Source organism: Camelus dromedarius, chromosome 9 (assembly GCF_036321535.1).
Source record: "Camelus dromedarius isolate mCamDro1 chromosome 9, mCamDro1.pat, whole genome shotgun sequence".
NCBI classification, from domain to species: domain Eukaryota; kingdom Metazoa; phylum Chordata; class Mammalia; order Artiodactyla; family Camelidae; genus Camelus; species Camelus dromedarius.
Window position 1 is genome coordinate 10,052,672 of NC_087444.1, and position 27,792 is coordinate 10,080,463.

The 27,792-nt window shown below is 34.6% G+C and overlaps 2 protein-coding genes across 4 annotated transcripts in view; one reads left to right on the plus strand and one right to left on the minus strand.

The window, feature by feature from the left end:
- COL11A1 (collagen type XI alpha 1 chain) overlaps window positions 1-27,792 on the minus strand; it is a 491,783-nt gene that overhangs the window by 29,345 nt on the left and 434,646 nt on the right. For all 3 annotated transcript variants that reach the window (XM_064488770.1, XM_064488772.1, XM_064488771.1), the window contains 13 exons: window positions 26,943-27,050; window positions 21,809-21,916; window positions 20,810-20,863; window positions 19,716-19,769; window positions 18,935-19,042; window positions 14,513-14,566; window positions 12,867-12,920; window positions 11,580-11,633; window positions 6,969-7,022; window positions 6,259-6,366; window positions 5,908-5,961; window positions 5,199-5,252; window positions 4,108-4,161 (listed from right to left, as the gene is read on the minus strand). In XM_064488770.1, the coding sequence (XP_064344840.1) occupies window positions 4,108-4,161; window positions 5,199-5,252; window positions 5,908-5,961; window positions 6,259-6,366; window positions 6,969-7,022; window positions 11,580-11,633; window positions 12,867-12,920; window positions 14,513-14,566; window positions 18,935-19,042; window positions 19,716-19,769; window positions 20,810-20,863; window positions 21,809-21,916; window positions 26,943-27,050 (918 nt within the window). The remainder of the gene's footprint in view (window positions 1-4,107; window positions 4,162-5,198; window positions 5,253-5,907; window positions 5,962-6,258; window positions 6,367-6,968; window positions 7,023-11,579; window positions 11,634-12,866; window positions 12,921-14,512; window positions 14,567-18,934; window positions 19,043-19,715; window positions 19,770-20,809; window positions 20,864-21,808; window positions 21,917-26,942; window positions 27,051-27,792) is intronic.
- LOC105085645 (synaptogyrin-2-like) lies at window positions 230-899 on the plus strand. The gene has a single exon (XM_064489968.1). It carries the CDS (start codon window positions 249-251, stop codon window positions 897-899), a length of 651 nt encoding a protein of 216 aa, XP_064346038.1. The 5' UTR covers window positions 230-248.

The window sequence follows — 27,792 nt, forward strand, 5'->3', positions numbered from 1 at the left end:
AGAATACAAATACATGGGCCTCCCACTATCAAACACTGGCTCGTTTTCTGCAGAATATAATCTAAATATTTGTAAATGTGCTGACTTTTCTATACCATTTTCTTAATTCTAGAATTGAATGGCGGTCTTTCTAGAAGTTTGCTTTGGTTACTCATTAGAAGTATACTTGTTGGGGGAGGGGCCGGGCCGGGGGCGGGGCGGCCGGCTGCTCCTCGGCTGTGCTCGGGGGCGGCGGCGGCGGCGACGACATGGAGCGCGGGGCCTACGGCGCGGCCAAGGCGGGCGGCTCCTTCGACCTGCGGCGCTTCCTGACGCAGCCGCAGGTGGCGGTCCGCGCCGTGTGCCTGGTCTTCGCCTTGATCGTGTTCTCCTGCATCTTCGGTGAGGGCTACAGCAACACCCACGAGTCCCAACAGCAGTACTGCGTGTTCAACCGCAACGAGGATGCCTGCCGCTACGGCAGCGCCGTTGGGGTGCTGGCCTTCCTGGCCTCCGCCTGCTTCTCCGTGGTCGACGTCTGCTTCCCCCATATCAGCAACGCCACTGACCGCAAGCTCCTGGTCATCGGCGACCTGCTCTTCTCAGCTCTCTGGACCTTCCTGTGGTTCGTTGGCTTCTGCTTCCTTACCAACCAGTGGGCTGCCACCAAGCTGGAAGATGTGCGGGTGGGAGCCGACTCGGCCCGGGCGGCCATCACCTTCAGCTTCTTCTCCATCTTCTCCTGGGGCGTGCTGGCCTCCCTGGCCTACCAGCGCTACAAGGCCGGAGTGGACGACTCCATCCAGAACTACGTGGACCCTACTCCGGACCCCGGCGGGCCTCGGGACAGCTACCAGCAGCCACCCTTCACCCAGAACGCCGAGACCGCCGAGGGCTTCCAGCCACCTCCCGCGTACTGAGCTGTAGCTGGGGCTGGTTAGGAGAGCAGGGAGGGCGCCTGGGGGGCCTCCCCTCCTCCCGGACTCCTCCCCGGAGGCTTGACCCCGGAGCTGCGGGCCCCTTTCGTCCGGCCTGTCGGAGCTCCTGTCTCACCAGCCCCGGCCGCTCAGAGCCTCTCGGCCTGACCTGCCTGTGCCCCAAGGGCTCTTCAAGGGCAATTTTTAGGAAAGGGTTTTCAGTTAGACGTGTTCTGTCATTGCTTTTAATGATCCCCAGCCCCGCCCAGAGTAGCTCGAAGTGCTTAACACGCTGGTTGACGAGTGCCTTAGCTTCTCCCCCGCCCAAAGGCGCCGGGCCCAGGCCCAGGCCCAGGTCTCACGGCCGTTCTCTGCCAAAGACCAGGTGGGACCTTCCCCCTGCTCTGCTGCCGGCGCTGGGCTGGGGCTCCTTTCCTCCTCACTCAGGTTCCTTCCTGCCGTCTGTGCCCACAGCCCCGTGCCTGCTCTGGAAGCCTGCAGCCCCGTGGTCACTGCTGTAGTGTCAGCTTGCTCTTAATTCTGGGGTCACGACCCAGTGCCAGTGCCTCTGAGCCACCTTCCTGACAGCTGAGGGGCAGGGCCGGTGCCCGCCGCAGGGGGCTCGGGCCGCACTTCCCTGTCCCAGCTCCCAGCCCTTGGCTGCAGGGAGGGGCTTTGCCTGACCGAACACCCAGGTTTATGCAAATATCCTGTTGTCAGGTGTGGGGCGCACCCCACGGCCCCTAGAGGGTCCTGAATGTATTACAAAGCCTTGGGGGAGGACGCACAGCAGCCTCGGATTCTGTTAGACTAATTTTGGAGATGGAATAAATGTTTTCCTCACTCATAAAAAAAAAAAAGGTGTAATTGTTGATCATTATGCATTCCAAAGTATTCAGTACAAATATTTTTAAAACTCTCTGCTATAATAAAAATGAAAAGTTTGTTGCATTGTATTACAAGGTTTAAAAATTAGTTTATATGAATGGAAATATTTTAAATGTTTATAATAGTGTCAACAGTGTCAATATTAACTATTGTGCTGAAATACTCTTTCACATATAGCTTAATAGATTTAAGATAATACCTTTTTGATAGTTTTGTCATAGATTTGCATATAAGTTTTAAGTCATATATTAATCCAAAAGAGGCATGTGATATAGTGGTTCACATCTAAGTGCCCTCTCTTTATAAAAAAAAAGTTTCCATTCATACTCTCTAGTATATTTTTTATTTATTTACTTTTTTAAAATTTCAAAATCATTCAGTTGTTTTCAAAGTGAGTAAGTCACATAATCCACCATTGTCTAGCTAAAGAAACTAATTCATTCCATTACTCTGTCACCATATTAAAATACATCCCAAATAGCAAATGGTACTTAGTTCAATTTATCAAAGATTATAAATAATTTGTTTGACATATTTTAAAATAAAACTGCACTGGATAGCACTCACTGAGAGTTTGCTTTGGATAATGGAATGAGCTGAGAAGCTTTTAATATATATTAACAAAGTATTCAAAATAGATTTTTAAGTAGTCCCTCTTTTTCCAGTAGTTACTGCACTTAAAGGAAGGTTTATTTCCCTCTGTATCAAAAGAATAATATTTTATACTTATACAAGATGGTCTTTTTTTGCTTATAAATATTCAGTAACTATTTCATAACTAAGGACATGTTAGCATGTTTGCTAAGATTATTATGTGAACATATATTATTATTTTTGTATTATATGAGTTATCTTAAACCCCAGGTAGTAGGCCCTCCCTGAGAAACAGGATAAGTCACTTGCCCAATGTAGCACAGGTAATAAATGGTAGAGGTGGGTTAAAAGCCAGGTAGTATGACTTCATTGCCTGATTAACCACTACATTAAATAGCCTTCCATCATTTGAGAGAAAGAAAAAAATGATTTCATACTTTCTCAACCCACTTTCAAAGACATTTTACATAATTATTCTTCTGAAAGGACTGGAATACTAGAACATATATACACATTCACCTGGAGAGTGTTAAGGACATTCAAACTGCAGGCAAAGATGGACAACAGATCTTGAGAACCATGTCACACTTTGTAATTATTTTCTCAGAATAACAGACGTATGCATTCCAAAGCTTGTTTTGGAATACTTTTTTTTTTTAACCAAGACTATACTTTAGTGCTGCTAAAGAAAAAAAAACAAAGAACAAAATAATTACAGTAAGAATAATAATGAGAATGCGAAAGAGGAGAAAGGTAAAAAAGGTACTTGGTCAATGAAAAGAAAATGGTATTCGGAGAAAATATTTACTCTAAAATAAGTTGATTTCTGTCAAAAAGAAATGTTCGCTTGTAAATGTTAACTCAAATTTTTATCCTGAGAGACAGAAGTAAAACCTGTTCACACTCTGTGTATATGAGGACGTGCAGTGTGAAAATCCCATTAGATGAAGATGCCACTAGAAAACAACAGTGGCCCCGGTTGCCCTGTGCCTTTGGAGTGCTGAGGGGGAAATGAGCCTACAGAATACATTTTGATGTTTATCACTTATTTTGTTCATAGATAGGTTGGAAAATAGACTAAAGGAAATACAGGAGAACACTGTATACTGATACAAGAGCTGTGAGAGGCAGGTCAACCGGATTGTTTTGTTATAAAAACAGTACAATCGTAGGAAAAAGGCAGTAAAGTAAATCTTCTAGGGTCCACGGTAGCCAATATTTTGAACAAGATCTTTTTATTTATGTTTTACCGTAATTCTTTGTTAAAATCCTGCCATTGTTTCCAAATCAGAGTAGCTGGATAGTATAAAGAGATCTAACATTATATGCTGATTCCTGAGCTCATTCTATTGATACTGCATTCAGGTTTTTACATTTTCAACAAGCACCGGACTTTGGACAACTGGCCTCCCTGTAGTACATCATGAGCTGAAGTTCAGGGTACCATCAGAGTCTTTTAGAAGAGCCTACAATATTTGTACGGTGGCGGAGATCTAAGCACAAAGAAGTGGAAAACTATTTTTCATTAAATCTGTTTAATCTGGTTAAATCTGTCAAAGTGTGTTCTATTTTAATAAGTATTTTGACAAATATAAGGAATGAATCTCTAGGACTTAATATTCTTCAGCACCATTATGATGTGTTGCCTACAGCTTACATATATTATATAAATTTATACACACAATGGATAATGAGTAGATGTTTCAAATAAAGAATTTAAGAAACTTACTCTTTTTCCAGGAGGACCTGGTGGGCCAGCCTCACCAGATGGGCCAGGAGGACCCTATAAAATATGGAAAATAGTTTTTAAGCAATTGGGTATTATTATTCTATGGCCCACAGCACTTTTCAAAATCTGGACTAAAGCCTACCTTCTTTGTTGATTTCTCCACATCTATCTTTCCTGGAAAATCTCAGCCCAATTTCAGATACCTAAACTTCCTCCAAATGGCTATAATTAGACCTGGTCAATTCTTATGGAAAACTTCTTCATTGCTGGAAAAAAGTGAATCGAATTCGCTCTAATCCAGACTGTCTTTTTTTAAATGCTAATTTGACTCTGAGAAGCATCTAATAGATATACTAATTAATAGAATCATATGGTTAATAATTCTACTCATATCACGTAATTTTGGGAGACCATACATCTATTACCTCTAAATTTCTTCTTGTGCAATACTAGCATTTTTATGCCAAGGAATACACAACATGCGGGGACATGACCCACAAGTCTTACCTACTGCAAATGTCCAGTGGGTACGGCTCTAGAGACAAAGTTACGTTAACAGCACAGTTTGTGTTTGGCTCCTACTTAAGTTAGTGCCCTCCTTCACTTCCTCCCTAAATAACCACATGTGGCCAAAGCCTCCTATTGTATTTCCCAAGTTAAAAATTGAAAAAAAAAAAAAAAAAGTCCAATAAGATGCTGAGTTCATTTAGGTGAGTGAAGTAATTCATGCTAATGATATCCTGATAACCTGATTTTCTTCATTTAAGTCTTACTTATGTTTTTAAAATGATTTTTTATTTAACACAAATGGCGAGATGGCTAAATTTGACACACTATGACAAAATCAGTAGTATGGCATGACTACAGGTTATTATGAAGACTTTGCTTATATTCCTTAAATCACATCAAATAAGAAACATCCCATGTAAGATGGACTCTAAACTGGAATTCAGATGTAACTGATAATTCATTCTGAAAAGTGTGTGCACACATAGTCATGCTTTTGAAAGTCTGATGATTTCTGATAATTTCTTTACAACATTTTGAGTCTTATTAAAATGTCTTGAGACCAAAATAGTGTGCTTACTTACCGGCTGACCAGGATCTCCGTCTTCACCCTTGTCACCACCAACGCCATCCTGACCCTGTAATGGACAATAGAAAATGAACCAGATATTTCTCACTATTAATTTACTTTTATCAGAAAAAAGATGGGGTGTACTATCTTAGTCCTTCAGATAAGTTATTAACAGATAGACAAAGAAAAGTAGTAGTATATTCTTTGAGTTGTTTTTTCAAGGATTATGGTATTTCTCACTCTTTTCATAAAATTTGTGAAACTGCTACCACATCAAATCTAAAATATAGTATGTTCTTAATATAAGAAAAGCAGAGGATATAATTAGTATACAAGGCCAGTGCATCCTTTCACTATGAATAAATATGGTGTACTCTGAGATAGGATTTACATTTTAGAGAAGATACTGAGATAAAAGTAAAAATCCTGCAACTTTGAAATAATAGTAATGCTGCTACTCAGATAATTAGATAATTAGTATGCACAACACAATAAAATCTGGAAAACCAACCCAATGAAGAGATAATAATAATCATGCAGCACAGGTCGAATCGTCTCCAAGTACTTGGATATTATTGTGGCAGTTGTGACTACAATTTACATTATCCTTTTCTTTTTATTTTTGAGGATCCACTTAAGTAGTTAAGACTTTAGTTATTAGCAATGGAGGCACTGGGAACATCCCCAGCAGAATAACTGCTTTGTTTTTCCACGATACTTACTGCAGGGCCGGGTTCCCCGGGAGGACCAGGATCTCCAGGAAAACCAACAGGACCCTAAAATCATGTTTTTAAAGGAAAGAAAACAAATTTAAAAATTTTTTATAAAATCATGATATTCTGATGTGTAAGAAGTGAAAGTCATGGTTTACCCATATGAGAATATTTCCCTTATCTGGCTAGAAGAATTTTAAAAAAATGAAATAAATTGATAATGCTTATGAATATGGGAAACAATGAAAAGTCAGCTTCGCCAGCTGTAGGCCATAGTCTCATGATTTTTAATCTTATTTTGAAAAGCTCCAAAGTGGCTTTGACAGAGATGCCACTTGAAAGAGGACCAAGGTCACTCACCGGGTTACCCTTAGGCCCATCGTCACCTGGTGGTCCCTTAGCACCAGGAGGTCCCGCAGCTCCAGGCGGACCAGCTTCTCCTTTCTCTCCTCTTTCTCCTTTGGGACCCTACACAATGTAAGAAAGGGAAAGATTATCTTACAAGCTTTAAATCAGAGTTTCTCAACCTTGGCATAGGAGGTTGGACAATTCCCAGCTGTGGGAGGCTGTTCTGTGCATAGCAGGATGTTTAACAGCCCCCAGATCTCTCCTACTTAGAAACCAGCAACTACCATTTCTCCAAGTGTGACAACCAAAAATGTCTCCAGACATTGCCAAATGTTTCCTGGGAGTCAAATTCACTCCTGGTTTAAACCAATCTAAGAACAATACAGTTCTAATGCAATTCATAAATGTCTATTTGATATAGCAGGGTTGGTTTGTTTCCTGTGTGGACAGTCCACCAAAAATATATATATGCAATAAACAGCTCAGAGTTTCACTGTTCTAACTTACTCAAATGTGACTTATTTCAATTTCTATGTGAATCAAAATACGCAGAGGATAGGCAAAATTATTAACTAAAAAGGCTCTGCGGTTGTGATGATTCTTAACGAAATGGAAAAGGAAAGCAAATAACTGACTCACAGCTAGGAGTTAAGTTACATGTCTAAAATACTCCAAAATATCTGAACCATAACGCACTACATTGACAATAAGATAGCACTTACACCTGGGCCTGCTTCTCCAGGAGGCCCTGGGTTCCCCGCGTCCCCAGGTTCACCCTATAAAGAAGAGATCACATGAGTATCAGAACACAGAAATGATGTCTTACGTTTCTAAAAATGCCTTCAATGACGACCATGACATTTTAAACTAGCCCTTAACTCATGATATTGTTTAAAAGGCAGTGGACGACTCTGATAAAAAGAAGGAACTTTTCCTATTACTGACGTTAATACTTTTATTTCTCAGGTGAGGAGACAGAACTGGATAAGCTAGATGCTACAGTTCTCATCAGTTTAGTTAACAGCTGGAGCATTAACCCAAGTTACCACCAAACCACACAAAACAGACATTTGCATGTTTCCTAAAAATTGTATATTTGTGTTGCATCAATATTTATATTATAATTACGTTTATGGGTTAAATAATATAATTTTTTACTAAAATATGAACTTGTCTTGATTATAATAAGCAAATAATTTGATAGTATTTTGATAATTCTATAAAATATATTTAGTAGAGGCCTAATGAGGTCTAAAGTAAAGCTATAAATAAATACAAAAAGACTACTTATAAGATACATAAAGGTACTTAGATACTAATAAAAACTGCTCCTTTTGAGGATATACATGTATTATGATTATGGTGGCCTTTATGGTCTCCCTGTGTACATATGGATGGCTATTTTCTGACTCAGTGGACTAATAAATGAACCTCCTAGACTAGCAGGTTTTAGTTACGAAAGTCTGTTACCAACTGTTCACACTTAGAAATGCATACAAACATAGTCCATTCAAGTAATCATCCAAGTGAAGACAGACAGTACATTCATGCACCATGTTTCTGCACAAAATCAGCAGTACTGGAAACGCTAAAGTGAAAATTGTTCTAAATTTTTTAACACGTGAGACCTGAATTTCGTTTAATTTTTAGCTCAGCTATTTCCAATATTTCTGGCACAAATCTTTTGCTCATAAATTGGTTTGAAATGTATTATATTAAATATAAACATAATTCCAGGGGAGAGACTATTTTGTGTATATCAGTTTTTACTCTTTGAGAATATGCACATATTTTAACTTTTTGAATTATCTGTATAATGATGGATGACAACAAGTACTTTCTAGGAATTTATTAGTATTACTGTTGTATGTAAATTATTTTCTCTCTCAAGGTGAGTAGCAAATATTTTCAATTACCTTGAATAAACTTTACAAGTAAAATACTGCATTTACATTATTTTCAAAGCAATGAATCTCAGTATGATGGATGTAAGTGATATTTTTATGAACCATTATTGACATCTTTGAAAAAAAAACTTAAGCAGTTTGCCATTCAAATCAACTATAAAATGTCCATATTTGATTCTTTGGAATAGATATAGTATACTGCATAACCTCACTTAGATGTGGAATTTAAAATAGCCAAACTCATACAAGCAGAGAGTAGAATGGTGGTCACCAAGAATTGGAGAATGGGGGCTGTGGGTAGATGTTGGTCAAAAGGTACAAAATTTCAGATACTCAAGATGGATAAGTTCTGGAGATCTAATATACAGCAGTGTGACTATAGTTAACAATATTGTATTGTGTGCTTGAAATTTGCTAACAGGGTAGATCTTAAGTGTTCTCCATCACACAATCAAAAAAAAAAAAAAAAACTATGTGAGTTGATAAGTAAGTTAATTGGCTTGAGTGGGGATTATTTCACAATGTATACATGCATTGAAACATCAATTGTACATCTTAGAAATACACAATTTTGTTTCTGAATTATATTTCACAATAAAGTTAGGAAAAAGGAAATACAGGAAACTTATTGACTATGTACAAAACATTTTTTATGTACCACATTAACCCACGGTGATATCACAGAAGTTGGAACTAGAGGAGAAATAACTGCATATTTTGTAGGCTTTTTTATTTTTTTGTTCCGTATATTTTGTTATTCCCCTTTAATCTCTATTTACTATAAAGTTAAACTAGATTCTGAAAAAATTATGTCTTTTTTTAAATGAGAGATACAATATAATAGGTGAAGAGATAGGATTAAATAATTGTCAAAATGTGAAGACAAATTTTTACTACAGTCTCCTCCTTTGGAGAGTAATTTGTTAATATTCATTTGCCCAAAATACATATGATAATTACCATTTTGTATATTAGAGATACGTGTGCACAATATAAATGGCAATTACTTCTAATTAATATTACCTTAAAAGGTCCTATTTTAAATCTTTTGAAAGGAGATGGGACAAAATCAAGAGTAAAGAAATAAAACACTGCAGCAAGACTGCATTATATGAATTAAATCTTTATTTCTAGTATCAAAGACTATAGCATACTTATTCTAAATAATAATAATTGATCTACAATAATATAAAGTCTATGAAGATCATTGGCATATGAAGGATGTGCTAGATCATAAATTTATCGTTACTTATCATGCAACCATTTTATCCCATTCTATAACACACTTGTTAAGATCAAAGCTTCCTTTACATTGGATGGCAAATTACTCTGTATGCCTAAAATCATAAAATACACATTCTTAGGTTAAGGCCTAATATATTTCCTTGCTTTGAGGAAAGTATTGATGTACAAAATCCATCAATAGCAAATATATATATATAAATTTGTATGTATATATAAAATGGAAAGCACATATCTAAGCAAAGTACATCATGACTAAAGCATTTTAGCTTTTTTTCTCTTTTTATCATTGAATTAGTGACTAGGAATAAATTTTCCAAAATAGAAATGGGGATATATTCAAACAGAATCAGAGCTGATGTCAGAAATCTATGATCCACATCAAAGTATATTACCCCAGATTCTGAAGAAAAAATTAGAGTTTTATTTCTATCCTGCAGTCACATAAAAATTTTTTAGAGAAAAATAAAACTCTATTTTTTAGTATAAAAATTTAGAATCAGGTATGTTCTAATTGTCAGAAGTCAAACACCATCTTGATTGATTGAATCATTCCATTAAGATTCAAATTGACAAGGTATCATCAGCTACGCTTTAAACAAATGGGAACAGTATGGAATGGGAGTTTCCCAAAACTCCAAACGTCTGGCATACATGTTTATCTTCAAGAGCAACACAGAAAATAAAACCATAAAAGAAGCAACAGAAGTACTTAAACCTGTTCCAACTGCACCCCAAAGCTTCAGGAAACAAGCAAGATAAGCTGAAAGGCTATTAAATGGTTTTAGAATTTGCTACGTGGGCAAAACAGACTAGTTCTCACAACTATCTGGTCAGCACTCGAGTCAAAAGGGGCTGATGCAAAAGGAACATGAAAGGTGTGGCTACCTTCTTCCATCTACATGTGATACCATCAGAGACCAGTCCTCTCTTCTGCTATTCTTCCTATGACAGCTGAACTCAACAAGCAGGTTCTTTCAATACCACGCTCAACTTTTCTGCATTTTCAAAACCAAATTTTAAATTTAAGAATATAAACAAAGAGCTGGTCAATAAAAAAAAAAAACTGGACTGTTTAAGCAGTAAGAATTGGATACTAACTTTCAAATATTTATAATTTAGTAATTAAGAAACTAGTTAATCCTATAAAATTAATTATAATCAAAATACTAGAATGTGGATGTTGAGAAGAAATAAACATCAAATAGTATATTCTAAACCTACTGCATTTCCTTTTCTGAGGGCTAAATCCTTTGACTAAGATGAGTAAATACAAGATATGATATGTCAAAAAATTTTCAGACTAAACAACACAATCATTCTTAAGATTAGGATAAATCTGCACTTACATTTATTAATTAAACTGAAGCAAACTCAGGATATTTCTACATTTTTTTCACTGCATAATATTATATGGTATGAAATTTAATTTTTATTCCTCAAAATGGGCAAGTAATTTATTTTTTAAATAAAGCAAATATCAATGTTAATTTTCTTGAAAATTCTCTTAAGAAAAGAAAATGAATGCATAAATAATTAATCAGAGAACCATCTGACATTTTCATAAAAAGGAAGAGCAGGTGTTTTAAATAAAATCACATTCATGAAAAAAGGAAGCTATTCTAAGCCCAGATATTATGGCACATGCCAGCTATTCTGAAAAGTGCCAAAGACAGGTCACAATTTTGGCAATGAAAATGTAACTCCAAATATGACAAAATGAATGATTAATTCTTTTGGAATGTGAAGGAGTCTTTTCTTGCCTTTAAGTCATCTGATCTCTTCTATTGTCTGTAATACATGTTACTAGGGACAGCCTAGTCAAACATACCTGGGTGAAATGGATCCTGATTTAGTCACTTTCTAATGATAGAACTTTGGTGAAATTACTGAAATTCTCTAAGATTCAACTCACTCAGCCTAAAAATGTGGATAATAATAATAACAATACCATCATCATGAGGTGGTTGGGTTGATTAAAGGAAATAATCCATGTACACCACTCAGCACAATATATGGCAATCAAAAATGTGATACCTCAAAATCATCTTACATTTAATTATTTGACTATTAGAGCAGATGAGCTGTGATTCATACGACTGTGTGTAAAATATTAGAAGCACTTAAAGTACTAGCTAACATTATCAAAGTCTTGCTGTTTCAAACTATCACTGCATTCCTTACCTTTTCTCCAACACCACCAACTGAACCAATGGATCCTGGAGGTCCTTGTGGTCCCTGTAGTGGAGGAAAAGGAATGTAATTATCTTTGCTCTTATAAAAAATATAAATTCATAAATATATACCAGTTGTTTTCAAAGAGAGAAAAACACATGCAAGAATATTTCAGGTCATTTGAAAGATGGGACAAATGATGAACTTATATTGAGTTGTCAAATATACTGGATAGCAAATAATTTAATTATAAGAAATTGATTTTCAAATTCACCAGAATTCTGGATATAAGGCAGGAGACTTTCTAACTCCATTCATGTCAGTTGAAACTTGGAACAAAAGTTCAATCTCTCTGCCTATTAACAGATCAGATTTAGAGAACGATTTTGTAGATACTTTTTAGTGGATCAAAATATGACTCTGGTTAAATACTATGTAATCCATGCAAAAAAAACAGTATAAACCATCTCTTAGCCTTTAAATTACTTAGGGAGAATTAAAACCTAAAGCATTTTCAGTATATCTGTTTCTGGTCTATTTTACCCAGTTCTGGCCTGCCGGAATTAAAAGCAGGAATGATAGGGTAAGATAAAGACAAGAATAAATGACTTGTTCATTGTGAAAAGGGAACATCAAATGGAAAGAGAACATGAAAAACTTTAAATTTGTTAATGATAAGATAAATATGGCACTACATTTCAAATCCTGTAATATTGGAACAGTGAGTTAACAATTAAGTTTAGGGGAGATCATCTTTATATAATTGAGAGGAAACATTTTTATATGGTAAGAGATGCACGTATTATCATACACATATTTCTCTGACATAGAAAGAAAATACAAAATGCAAAGCTTTTAGATAACATGCATAAATAAGGGATGTTTGGAGTACAGACCTAGGCTAGTACAATCAAAGCCAATTATAAACCATCTTCTCAAGCAATTGTAAAAGATAAAGGTTAAATTTGAAACAATTCAGTAACATTGAACAGCTATTATACGCAAGACAATATGTTGAACTGAGCAATGCGGTTCTTGTAGCTAATAATTCCTCCTCAGCAATAAACATATACTGAATGTAAACTTTGTACCAATATTGTATTTGTGGGGACTAGCCCCCTACAAAGCCTGCTTCTTTTCCTGTAAAATAAAATGGACTGAGTAAATGATCCTTGAGCTCTTGCTCACTTAAACGTTTAACAGTGGTGTAATTATCTCCACTGTATCTTACACACCACCTGCCACTGAATAAAATCTATATAACTTCAAAATAATTAACATATTTCACAGTCTTACATCAGCTCCGTTGGGACCTTGAGGGCCTCTTGGGCCTGGAGGACCAGGTGGACCCTGTAAGAGATGATATTAAGGTTTATGAAGACCAAATTCAAGTGCATTTATGATACTTTCATTTTGTGCTTGAAAAAACTAAAAGAATGTCTCAGCCTATAAAATCAGTCAGTGAAGCAAATCAGGGTTATAAGTTATTCTTGATGGATACAACATCATGTTAGCAAGTGATTCTTTACAACTGGAGCTGCAGGAAGAACAATTTAATTAAAAATCAGAAAAGTCTATTGTTACTCTTTGGTACAATGAATTCATAATACAACTAGAAATATTTTATGCCAGAACACGCTAGAATGCTAGCGTATAAAAGAAATATAAAGTTGGAAAAAGAAGTGGTGCTTGAGTAGATTTAGGATTCATTAACTCTACATTTTTTATTTTTGTATTTTTGGTTTTTTATGTGAGTTCTCATGTTACACATGCTAGAATTGGAATAAGATTAACTATTTAGTTGTCTTCCTAAAACAAAGGTTCTCTCTCTTGGTTATGAACTAAAATTATCTTGGGGCACTTTTTATAAAACACTGATAACCAGAATCTCTTTCACCTCAAGGTTGTGATTAAATGAGTCTGTAGTGAATCCCAGGGCATTATGGACTTTTTAAAAATTATTCTAGTATCACGATTAACAAGCTTCTCTACTATTTGCTATTATCACACGTCAGGGAGAAACATTAATTCAATGAATGATTCAGGGAACCACAGCAATCATATTTAGAGAGGTACTTGCTATGTAACTGATGCTGTTGGGGTATTTATGAGTTATCTGAATCAGCAATAATCATTATGTTCCCTATTTTTAAGTTTATTGTAATGATAAGAATAATTGCTTATTTGCAGAAAATAAAATCTAACATGCAAGTATAAAAATATCAAAATATGTATTCTGAAGGAAGCAAAAGTTGGAAGCAATGTTTACTGAAGGGAAAGAACAATTAGGAAATTTATTTATTATATTTCATTATGGATTTCAATGACCTTGATTAACTGTTTCCTGTTCAAAGTAGTGCTTAATCAACAAACACATGTATTTCAGATTTTCAGTTGAAATATTAGACTTAAACTTGGAGCAGAAAGGGGAATCAATAAATGCAAATTTTTATGTCATAGCATTCTGATTAAGACAGAATTCCTTATTAAATTAAGAATTTGTTTCAAAGTACAATTAATTTTTATTACTGTGTTAACATTCGCTAATTAGCCAGATCCTGGGTAACTATTATTTAATGTTTACCTGTTTCATGTCCAATTCCAGAGCTAAAGACTAATAAGTAACTGAAGTGTGGCGGTTTATATACACCTCAACAATGTACACGCAATAAAAATATATAACAATATATCAACCAAATAATGCCATGTATATAAACATAACACTATTCTAAAGTGAGAAAGAGAAAAGATAGAGAAATATTTGAGATGGTGAGAGAGATTCCAATAGTTGCAGATGCAGGTCTGGGTCAGGAACAGGGAGGCTTCAATCTGAAAAGTCATAGCCTTTAGGACTACATTGTTCATATTGATAAACCTTAAGAAAGATATCAGTAGTGTGGAAATTTACAATATACAGCAATTCCAAAAGACAGAAAACTTACCATGGGGCCAACATCCCCATTTTCACCTTTTTCACCAGGTGGGCCTGGCAGACCCTAAAGAAAATGTAACAAAAGAACAATAAAAGTCATTTATATATATTTTTTTTAAATGGCCAATTTCTAATGTAAAACTAAAAATTAAATACAAAGTTAAATAAAAACATGGAAATTAGGATTCACAGACTGTCATTTATCAAAATACTTATAATGCAAATATTGACTACAGATTAGGGAATCTCACATCTACATTCACAAATAAATTTTATTCTTTGTATAATACTACTGGTTGATTTCAGTTGCAAGAACTAAGTGCATAATTTGGTTTTGGAATTTATAAATGCCTAATCACTGCTTCATATTTTATGAGTAGTAAGTATAACTACCATTGTAAAACTTTTTCTGAAAAATCTTGTCCAAAGTTATTTTAGAACACCTTATCCAGGTGAGGACTTTATAGTTAGGTACAGTTTGACAAAAACTCTTTCAAAAATAAATATTCCATCCAATATATGTCCAGGGTTACAAATATCTCCTGAATTCTTGAGCTGTGAATTCCACTTCTGAATGTTAAAAACCCATAAGGTCATGAGACTCGATACCTTAACTTCCTTTATTCTCTCAAATCCATTTCCTTTCTATTCATCTGCAGTGTAATTGTTTTAGAAGTTCTGTGCTACCAAATAAACTCAGAGTAGATGCACTTAAATTTTCCTTGGTTATGCCTTCATGGAAAAATTATTTTACTTCCTCTTGATCTTCCTGACTAGTTTCCCTGTGCAGAGCTGCTTATATTTCCTCTTTTATATCACAATACTTTATATATACTTGATTGAATTGCACACTTAAAACCGCAATTATACCACTTGTTCATGCCAATTTTTTACCTTAAACAACTAACAGAAGGCCAAGTAAAAACTGGGATTTTAATAAAATGTTGAACTAATGATGAATAAATGAATTCTAAGAAAAATCAACAGGAAAAGCTACATGCAATAAAATGCTTCTTGTAACACTAGCTATGATAGTCAAAATCCTGCATTATTCCAGATGTTTAATCAGAAAACATAAATTTGGTTATATAAACTAATGGAATATAATAACTACAATTATGATACTAATACTTTAAATATGAATAGTATGTATGATAAATAATAAAATACAAACAGAAATGAATGTTCATACTATAAATTTAACTGTAAAAAATGTATTAAAATAGGTATGATTATTGGACAGAAATAATAAATTGGTAATAGGTTTTAATATGGTCGAATTATGGATTGTTTTAATTTTAAAATATTTTTAGTGTTATTACCTATATAAATCATACATTTTATACATATTTTAATGTTTGTGTAATAGTATTTCAGATATCTATATAAGAAATAAAGAATACACAATACAAAAGTGCTACATTTCTACTGGTATTTTAGTAAAATTATTGAGTTGGCCCTAAACATTGTGGCTGCAAATTATTTGACCAAGACCCATAGTGATAAATATATTTTACATCTTACATAGTAAACATGCACATGCAAAATAGTTGAACCATGAGTTTCAAAAGGTAATACTTACCTTTAACAGGTAAATGATGATCTTTGATATTTTTATTCTGTTTTAACTTATCCTGTTGTATTTCATTTTTTAAATGCTGGTAATAACCCACTAAATTGTTTTGTTTTTACCAATTTCATATGATTCTCAGTTTGGGGAGAGCGAACTTTACTGAGTATATTTGTGAAATTTAAAAAAGTTCCATCTATTCATCTTTATAAGGATTATTTATTACTGATTTATGATGGACAACATATACCAGAATTTCATTTATTTTTTTCCCATATGGCAGTTAGATGTCCAGGAAAATAGCCTGTCATGTGTAATTTCCAAATAGTTATCATCATCTGATGCTAATTTCTAGAATTACTAGAGAAGTTGCTGGGAGGAAATAGCCAGGCAGTGTATCGGATTTTAGCCTGCCTAAAAATTATCTGAAAGGAATTGCTAAACTTTTAGACTCCAAGATCCAAAATCTAAGAGATTCTAATTCATTGATGCAGCACATGAACTTAAATTCTTAAACAGGCAAGTAGATTTAACACAGATGAAATAAATATTTCAAGTTCATTTCCTTTAACAGTATGCTTTAGAACTTAAGTATTATTAAGTTCTTATAGACACTAAATAAATTAACAATCACATTCCTTATCTTTTGTCCAGGTTTCCTCCACTTTCAATACTGAGTACATCTGCTTGGGGATTTCCAAATTGAATGGTACATAAATATTCGTCCATAGTTGTGTTTTATTTCTGTAACAAGCCCAGTTCTGCATTGCCATCCTTTGATTTATGCATATAGTTATTCCTAATATTAGTCCAATAGAAACCTCCCAATAGGAAAACATTGAAATACTTATTTATTTTTGATGAAGTTTTACTATAGTTCAAATTAAAACAGAATATTCTTATTATTAAAATTAATAGAAACTTAACGAGTCAAATCCTCTTGACACAGGAATTAAACGTAAGCAGCACGCCACTGTTAGTCAGTTTTCTATGTCCTAGCTTTCTCCTAGGGAGTAATTTATGCACGGAGAGACTCTGTTTTAAGGTCTGTCAATTTAAAATTATTTACCACTTAAGTGATGAAATGAAAAAAAATGAATTCAGGCCAAGAACTCTCATTCTATATGTCTCTTTCCTATGCAGACAAATAGTAACATCAAATTGAAACATCAAGTCCTTTAACGAGATGTATTAGATTATTATTATTTATGTCTATTATAATTGCTAACATCTATTCTGCCATGAAGGTTCAATTAAAGGATGCAGATGTGATTGTGAACATGTTAATTACATTAGCATCTTTTCAGATTCCTGATTTAAAGAGATACAGCTGTGGGAAAATATAACCAATTTTTAGTGAACTGATTCCTTGAATCACCTTCATCAAAGAGCACATTTCTTACTCTGTGGAAATGGAGACTATTTAAATTTAATATTTTGTAAATATAAGCTATAAGGCATCTTTTTTTAAATCATGAGAACTAGATTTCTAAATTACAACATTATAGAATTCAGAGTAGCCAATTAAACTAAAAACCAGCAAATGAGTGGTAATATATCCATTGGCAATGTAATTTTAATGCCTGTTGTTTTGAAATATGTGTGCTTCTCATACATATTGACATGTAGTACTCATGATTGCTTATTTGTTATTGTCTAATACGTGTAAAAGAGTTAAACACAAAAATGAAAATGAAGTTTTTACATTTTCCAAATTGAAAAATAATTATTTTGACATTAAAATAAAAGTCGAAAATTATATGTTCTCTGGTAGACATCCATTGAGTGTTGTAACAATAATTGTTATGATACTATAATTATATTTTTATAATATAATTTGTACAAATATGTACATAAGCTATTTAATGTTAAAAACCACTATTCTATGACTTTACTTATGAAAATAAAGGTCAAAATTAAATTTATATAAATTCAACTTCTATTTACTTCTCTACAACTTCACAAAATTTTAAGTAGAATGAACTAGATGATTTAATTTAACCATTTCTAAAATTGCCAGTATGGCATGACCAATATCATATGGCACTCAAAGATCGTTTAAAACAAAAACTTATAATTTTTTAGAGGATCACTAAGTAGGTATCAAATAAGCAAGTGGAAGAATAAAGCCAGATATTTTCAAAGTTTCTAGGAAGGAGTTCACACCACATGGAAGGGTGGAAAAATCACTCAGAACAGGAGATGACTATTATGCAATGGTTTATCTAAGAATCCAATTGCAAGATTTTTCTGAAAGAAAATTTCTTAGCTTTCAATGTTTTACAATTTTATTATTTTCTCTCCTGAATGTGTTTCATAAAATATAAATTATAATATTGAATTTAATAAGTAATTTTAAATGACCAATTTACTGTTAATTTGTTTATTTTACCTACTATTGTTTAACATATGCTGTTGGCAGTTTCTGTTGGTAGTTTTGACTGACAGTTTGCTATTTCTCAAAAGGCTTTTAATTTTTGCTAGCCATCTGGAGTACTAGTACTAATTTTCCTGCTATGAGAAATATGAAAGAACCCTTTTAACATCTTACTTTTAATTATCACACTTAAAGAAGATTGTAGTTTTATTTTTCAAATACAGTGGGAATGAAGAAAGGTGGTATTATACCTAAGATGGGGCTAAATAAACTCTCCAAACAGAAACCAAGGCTGATGCATAATAACTGATAAAAAACATTTAAAGTTCAGATATACGTTTAAGTAAAACAGTCATTATGCTTAAACACTGTACCCAAGTTCCTACATAGAAAAAAGGAATGCTGTTTTGTTTTACATCCACCAAAAAACCTGAGGTGACAAGGATGTGGGAATGACAGAGTGCACAATTCAGGGAATGTCTTACCTGCAGACCTATGGGACCAGGAGGTCCTGGGAAGCCTCTGGCACCCTCATCACCTTTCTGTCCAAACATTCCCTGCTGACCTCTGGGACCTGGCTCACCATCACCTCCCTAAGAAGAGCAATGAAAATAATCACAAACTGGAAAAATCATGATTCTGACACAAGACATCATAAAAAAAAAAACAGCCATTTCCAATTTAATCAAAGCTGGTCTATTTATAAGTAACCAAGTGAGTAGATTAAACTGCCATTATCTGCTGCAAATATACCATTGTTTGTTTTGCTTACATTTTTTTCTTTTTTTATTGAAGTATAGTTGATTTACAATGTTGTGTTAGTTTCAGGCATACAGCAAAGTGATTCAGTTTTATATATATATAGATTCTTTTTCAGATTCTTTTCCATTATATATTATTACAAGATATGAATATGGTTTCCTGTGCTATAAAGTAGGTCCTGGGTGTTTTGCTTACATTTTTTTGATTCTGGAATATGACTGATTTTTTTCATGTATACCAAGTGAAGTAAAAAGCTTATCTATAAGGGAAAAATTATGTTCAGAATTTCCTACAAATTAAGGACTTCTCAACTGATTATTATCTATTTTCAAATGAAGTCAAAGATCAGCTTGGTTAGTTCTGTTAGATAATTTAAACTTGATTCAGTATTAAGCATACAAACCAACTTATTACCACATGAAATTAACTGGTTATGTGACAGTTCATAAATTTAATCAAAGAAGAGTAAGGATTTAGATGTGCTGAACATTGAGGAATACTTACAGCAATTCCAGGGGCACCAACTGGACCTTGAAGACCTGGGGGACCGGGAGGACCCTGCGGTGAGATAAAAATCAGTAATTTTGGAACTGAAGCCAGAAAAGCCTCAACTATATAGTGCAGAACATTTGGTTGATCAAAATCTATTAAGCATCTCTATACTTCTTTGGAAAAAAAAATTTCTTTTTTCCATTCAGTGCAGTCAACCATTATTTATTTTACTCCCTGAGACTCAGACTTGCATCCCTGCAATCAATTTTAAATTGGCAGTTATTGAAAGCATACTCATCTGTAATGTGGCTATTTACAAATTGATTTCTACGCTAATATAAATCATGTCAAAGCCTCACATTTGAAAATGTTCAAAATACCAGATTCCTTTAATATGGGTTGGGAAGAGCACATGAAAAATTCATTTATATGCTATCCTCTAAATGAAAAACAGGATGTGGGGGATTCCATACAGACGGAGTGTACTAATATATGAAAACTCAGAATTTTCTTCATATGTAAACACATGCGAGCGCAGCATTATATATTAGGTATACATGCATAAATATTTCTTCTCACCTGTCCTTTTTTTTTTTACACAAATACCTGATCAGGAACTATAAAAGATCCAGACAGTAAAGAGTCACTGGACGGTGTTGCTCTTTTTCTTAAAACTGCCGCACGTTGGAAGAGTGCTTAAAGCAATGGTTCTGGAAGGGTGGTTCAGGGACCACTGGGGTAACTGAGACCCTTTCAGGTTAGGTCAAAATTCTTTTCATAACAACACTAAGACATTATTTGTCTTTAAACCATATGATATTTGAAATGATGATGCAAAACGGATGGAGGGTAAAATTGCTGGTGCTTTAGTCTCATTCTGCATCTTTTAGGGTTGAAATTATTGCATTTCCTAACCCATCGTTTTGAATAGAAGTTTTATTAGAACTGACTGAATCTCACACTGAATAGTTACCACAGATGTAATGTAGAATTGATATCATTATCTTTGGATAGGTGAGTAAGTAGTACTATAGAAGAATATCTATGGTTAGTAGTAAAAGGAGTTAAATGAAAAATGTCCCCTCAGGAAGAAGTAGGTAACTCACATTTTCTCCTTTGTCCCCCTTGCTGCCTTTTTGTCCTGGTTCACCAATTTCACCCTGTATTTGAAAGATTTGAGTTAAAGTTTATCTCTAGTATGACACACCTGCCACTGCATTGTCATCACCATCGTCTTATTAAGTTTTACTTCAATGTAATCATGTGCTAACATTTAATGTCACTGTTGAAATGAGAAAAGCTTGCTACTCATTTTCTATTGACTAATATTGCTCTCTAGTATTGATTAGTACAGAGACAAACAAAACGCAGGTGAACTTTGAGGAATGTTGTAGCTGGATTTTTTAATTCACAAAATCAATTCTGTCTGAAATATCACCAGTATAAACTGATAATGGAAATACACTGGTATATATAAAAATTTAATTACATATTAATCAAAAAAGTACTTTATTTTTCTCCTAGTTTTCTAACTGCTGAAATGTGCATTATCAGAGCACTGGTTAAAAAATTTCACTATATCATTTCACAATAATATTAGAAAATATATTAAGTACAAACATTTAACACAGCTACACATTCAAAATCAAGAGCTTAGAATTTTACTTATGTGTTAGTAAAAAAATAGAGAGGTACAGGATCATCAAATATGTATACAGGTCATTCCTGTCTTACTCTGCAATATCGAAGACATGTGGGCTAAATGTATATGAGTAATTGATTAATTTTGCATTTATTTCAGAAACATATACATTTAAAAATAGATACATTTAAAAATAGAGAAGCAATTTTGGCATCTGCTATTTTTTTCTCACCACAGTTGTTCTTAATAGTCCCTTTTCTTATTTACATCCCACTTATTATTTCATGGGATAGATACTAATTCTCAACCTCTAAAATAAAACTTTTGAAAACAAGGAAGATGTATGAAACTTTGAAAATGTTATCCTTAGATCTGACATCTAATCTTTGAAAGATTAAATCTAGGATTCTTAAGAAAAAAATGTTATTTTTCATAGTAACTAACATGAATGAAGAATCCTCACCTTGTCTCCATCTTCTCCAGGGGAGCCAGCAGGGCCAGCGGGCCCCGGGAGACCCACGGGGCCTTGTGTTCCATCTCTCCCTGCGGGGCCTTGGGGACCTTTTTCTCCCTGCATTGAAAATCCAGCAGATCGTCACTTTGCTGTAGGAAACCTATAAATGAGCTACTTGTTATAATTTTTAAGTGCAGCTATAGCAGCAATACTCTGGCTTCCGTATTTGACAAGGAAATTGCTTTAATGTTCCCCCTAAATATATTTTCCAGTAGCAAATGATAACACAAAGATTCCTACATTCTTTCATGAAAAAGAATACTATTGTTGTTAGCAATTTATGAATCTCAAGTTATGATCCACACAAAAAATTACGACTCAACTTAGAATTTCTCTTTCAAACACACATTTTGAATCAAGTATTATGTATTGATAAATTAAATGCTTGATGTTTGTGAAAAGTCACTGAGCCTTTATCCTTCTGTGGTGCCACTGAAATAGCTGGACAGTGGCTATTAGGTCCCCAAAATATAAACTGTATTGCCTCATATGCCCAAATTTATAGTCTGCTTTATGTGTAGGCTTTTTCTATTTTTAACAGATATTTTGATTTTTTTTCTAGATTTTGATATTTTAGTTCATTGCTGCTTCCACTGATTCAAAATGACAAGGCTGTTAGCTTTTTCTGTTGTTTATTTTTTGCCAACGGCATTATCTTCCTGTTTTAAAATTTACCTATATTGTGTAGTTTAAAAAGTAGTGCCCTGACAATGAAGATGGCAAAAATAAAAAAAAACACCTTTCATAGCTTAAATAAATAATTTCCTAAATGTCAAGATTTCATCACAAGGTATGTGCCTGATTGCACTCAGTGGTTCTCTCTCTTCTCCTGCTGGACAAGCTGGGGATCCAGGTCATTAGCTCCCACCCTGGCTTCCCCCTGCTCCCCACCCCGCTTCCCTCACCACCTCCTGTCCCTTTACGATGACTAAGTTTTATCTCTTGAATATATTTACTTCCCTTTATCTCTACCATTATCATCTTCCCAAAATACTACTGGTCTTCCTCTGAACTACTGAAATAACCTCCTTCCTTTCTCACATCTGTTCTTATCTCCAAACTATTCCCTCTGCTGTGACCAGAGAGACAATCAGACCATCTTACCATCATTCTTCAGTCAATTTACTTGTTGACACTTCCTAAGATAAAGACCAAGCTGTTCTGTGGCCTGCCATTACCTGGCTCCTACTGCCTGCAGAGCAGCGTCTGGTCTCCTCTTGTCTTTGCTCTCTGTGTTTCAACTCCTCTTGATCTTTTTTCAAGTTAAACGCAATCCCGTGCCCTTCCTGACACTTGGCCTGAGTGCATGTTGTTCATTTGGCTTGGAATGCCCCCAGGAGGACCCTTCACCTAGTTAATTCCTCCTTATCTTTCATGTTCCATCATCAACGTCCTGTCCAAGGAAAGGCTCTGATTCCAGCTTAGGTCCCTCTGTTACAAGCTGACATGCACCAGCTTCTTTGTATCATTGACCAGAGCCTGTAATCATACATGTGCTCAGTGGTTCCTTGCTTATCATCTAACGCCCCATCAGACAATAAACTGTGTAAGGGCAGAAACGGTGTCTGCTTTTTTATCCCACTGTAACTCCCTGGCCTGTGGCCCAGAGCAGCCATTTAAGGGATATTTGCTGAGTTAGTTAATTACTTAATGACAATAAAAATAACAAAATACCTCTAAAACGAAGTTAACTTGTTAGCTTTGATTTGTTACTTTATTGGGTTTCATAAAAGCTTATTTTTCAGAATTACACCATAACTACCATTTAACACACACCCTTGATGTCACGCTGGAGAGTTTTTATTTCTTTCAAATTAAATATTACAATGTCTCAAACTTATTTACACTCATAAAATGTGCTGTGAACTTCACTATTTAGAAGACATCAGCTGATTCAGATAGTTCTCCTTAACTTAGGTTTCCTTGAGAGCCTGAACGCCAAAAACCAGTTCTTTTATATGAGTGTTACCTGTAAGTAAGACAGAATAATTCTTATCTGCCTTCATTACAGTATACGCAATCTCTAGCCACGAATCACCTGCCATTTATTTCTTCTGCCCTTGGTCTGTGTGGAGTCAGGAAAAGCCCTTCAGCTGACCTACCCCACTCTAAATTTAGACTCTTCATTCCAACCTGCAAGATGACAGACTCTTCTTCCATTGTCTCCTGGCCCACAACCTACAGGGCTCCCAGAAAGTCATCCATCCCGCCTTAAGCAGTCTTTATTTCATCACTTCTACCCCTTCATTACTATTAATAGCTGAATCTTACCTTAAAAATTGAAAAAAAGTAGCTACTCATCCCCGTGTCTTAAGCTTGACTTGGTAAGCTCTTATATTTAGCCCTACCCATGCCCTCAGCTTTTATTATAGTTCAGAGAATCCATCCCTCCTTATTCAAAAGCCAATTTATGCATTTATTTTCTAATTATTAGCTAATCTTTTTAATGACAACTCTAGTTTACACATATGATGATGGTGATGATGACAATAATTATTCACTCCCACCATTATGATTTTCTCTGAAGGGTGAGTTCAAATGTTTATTCTCTTCCCTCAATGTTACATCAAATGGGGATTCAATAGTACAGTTCCTACAACACTCTTACTCTAAATAACACCCAGATTTGCAATCCTGACACGTATCATTCCCTCTTCAACTATCTTCACACATTCTTGAAACTGTAAATAATTTTTTCTCGTATCTACACCTACTATTGCCTAATCCATTTATGCTTAATATATTGCCTTCATTGTGTTTTGGATCTTGCATTTCTCCCCATTTCTACAGTTGTCTCTCAAATAAATACATTATCAATATAGCTTCCTATCTGTAGTCCAAGAATCCAGTACCTCCCTAATACAATCAATAGTTTTTTTCCAAGAATTATTCTTTCCATCAAAATATTTCTATCAGTGCAGTTAGTCAGAAGAAGTTTTAGCTTTCTTTTCCTTACCTGCTTTCCAGCACCCCCACCCCCCAGAGTTTCTTATCAGATTGATTAATTTGGGAATACAGGTTAGGTTATAGTTATTGCCGTAAGTCATGTGGATATTCACGGCTCTTGTTTTCCGTTTTCTCCCTTCCAAGGAGGTTGGTTGGTAGGTAAGTGGACCAAGGACGTGCTTTTCACAGATCCGCGTCTTGTCTCTCTCTTTGTGCAAGCCTTCACATGCTGATAGTTATATGACAATTTATAACACAAGTTGATCAGAGGAGTTAAGATCCGTAATTTATATTTGGTTTTAGGAAGAGGTAAAAGGCTTCACTTAACATCTTAGCCAACATTCTCATTGCATGGAGGTCTACGGGTACTTTCATCCAATAGTTTTGTAACTATTTTATCCCACCATCCCTAAATGGATCCTTCCTTCAAAAATACTACTTAATACAGTGTCCAGCATTTAGTTATTCTCAATAACTATTTGCTGAATAAAAGAATAGAATGACCATCTCGGAGTTTTTGTTCGTGGTGGGAATAAATGAGAGAGACCAAATGGTCAAAGTTTTCCTCCTTTCCTTCCTTCTTTGGTCACAGTGTCATCAGTCACCAACAAAACCCAGGCCCAACTCTCAGCTTTTATGAGGGCTTCTGTCAATAATTTCTCCTTTGTCTCACCAAATTAATTTATTATCATTTTCAGTACTTTTCCATATTCTTGTCTCTGTTTCAATATTTTACTTCTTTGTCATAAAATCGAGGCTTTAACCACTTTAAAACTCAGCATTCAATATATTATCTTTGTGGAATTCTTGACTTCTCTAATTAATATATTCTTAATTTGTATCAAAAGCAATGTATATCCCTTTTCTCTGTTCATTGTTTTGTGCCAAGATACGGGTGCGCTGAAATTTTAAATGCATTTGTATTAAAGGGCCTGAATCTATGTCTTTTTTATCCTTGCCTAGTACACAGTTTACTATAAAGTTTTATGGACAAATCTTTAGCTTCTGAGGTTGCTTGGAAAGTACAGAAATTGTAAGAGGGAGACAAAGAACAATTTTTTTCATAGTTGTCTATTAGCATCTCAGAAAATAATGTCTAAATTTTCAACAAATTTACTAAACTGGAAATACATTGCTTTAAAAATTGTCAGTAATTAAAAGTGTTTTTTCTGTCACCTAAAAATTCTATCCACAGGTAACATGGCTCTATTTTAATATTCTAAATGTTCCAAAAGGTAATATACTATAGAATCAATCATTTGAATTTGGAAATACTTTAAAACTATCACCAACAATAATGTCAATGGATAAGGAAAGTAACTTGCCAAATCTGACTCAATTTGCTAGAACTAAGGCTTTAGTGATAAAAAGGTACTTTGAAGATTATAGGCTTTGACTAGATTATACATGTCAAGACTTACATATACACAAAATTATTGAACTCATACTTTTGCATACTATGGTCAGCAATTTTTATATACATTTACTGAGTGAGTTGGTGTTTTAACCATGGAGGATGAGAGAGGGCTTTATTATTTTAGAAAATTAATATGATTAATCAAAAGCAGAAACAAAATTAGGGAAGAAATCATGATGATGAAACTTAAACCTAATGAGTAGATTCTTGATTATTTAAACATAAGCTTTTAAACAACAAATATAAGATAAAATAATTGGCCAGATGTTTTCCATCTCATTTTCTGTAGATCAAAACTCAAATTACATGAGAAGGGCAGTCATGTCCTATGGGTTTCACTTACAGACTATGAAAGGGATTGGAAATGAAGTTGTATTACAAGAGGAGTGAAAGGTGCACACTTTTCTAATATAAAGCAGCAAAGCATAGTTTTAATCAAAACTCCAATTTTAAGTTTTAAAAGCAATATCAGAAGCCTTTTACATTAATAATATCCAACTCCCTCACAGGTATTAGGGTTTCATAAAGCGCAGGAAAATGTCATCTCATTTAATTGAATTTGAAATTTTCTGTATTATAAATATAAAAAGAAGTGTGTTTATATGCCAGGCACATATGTGGAGAGAATGCAGTAGAGTATGAAGAGCTAATATCCTTCAATAAAAAGCAATAACTTGCGCAGGTGGCAGTATAATATATTTCCTCCTTGAAATTACTTACAGGAGCACCTTTCTCTCCAGCTGGACCAGGAGGACCCTGAGGTCCTGGCCGCCCTGGTAGACCGATTGGGCCAGCTGTTCCTGCTGATCCACGTTCTCCTGGTGAGCCCTAGTACAGGGGAGACAGTATTTTGTTATTAATGATGAAAAAAGTGACACTGGCTTATGAATCACTTTCATAGTAGTGGAATCTTATAGTATAGTAAATAATGTAAAAGTAACTTTCAGACAATTTTAAGATCGCAGAGAGAAACAGTATTCACTATCTAAAAATCAAATTCTAGCCCCAATATTAAGCACAGATACTAAAGTTAGAAAATATTGATAAGATGAAAATATTTCAAAATTATATATCTTCAATATTTTATAGATGTTATCCTTTTCATTTAAGTATTCAAAAGTGTTTACAATGATATATAAGACGTAAATCCGATAAATGCTTTCCTATACAATTTTCTCCCTGTATTATTATGGATAGACAGAATACACTTCCTAGACTAGAATTTTTCAAAGTGATTTCTGGACTTCACCTCAAACTTGCTGAATCACAAAGTCCCAAAAAAATGAGCTCAGAAATTGTCATTGCATGGAAGTACAAAAATAATTTCTTACATAATAAAGTTCAACAATCCCCATCCCAGAGTTTGGACTTTGTCCCAGAAAGACCTTAAATTTTTCTTGGAGTCCTGTAGGGACCACTGCGTTATATTATGAACACTGACTAGATAATTCACATTTGATGAGGTATGTCCAACTGAGTTTCAAAATAGATGTCATTGATTTTCAACTAATTTGCTTTTAAAAATGCCTAATATGTAAAATTAAAAAAAAACAGTGCAGATACTGCTTTC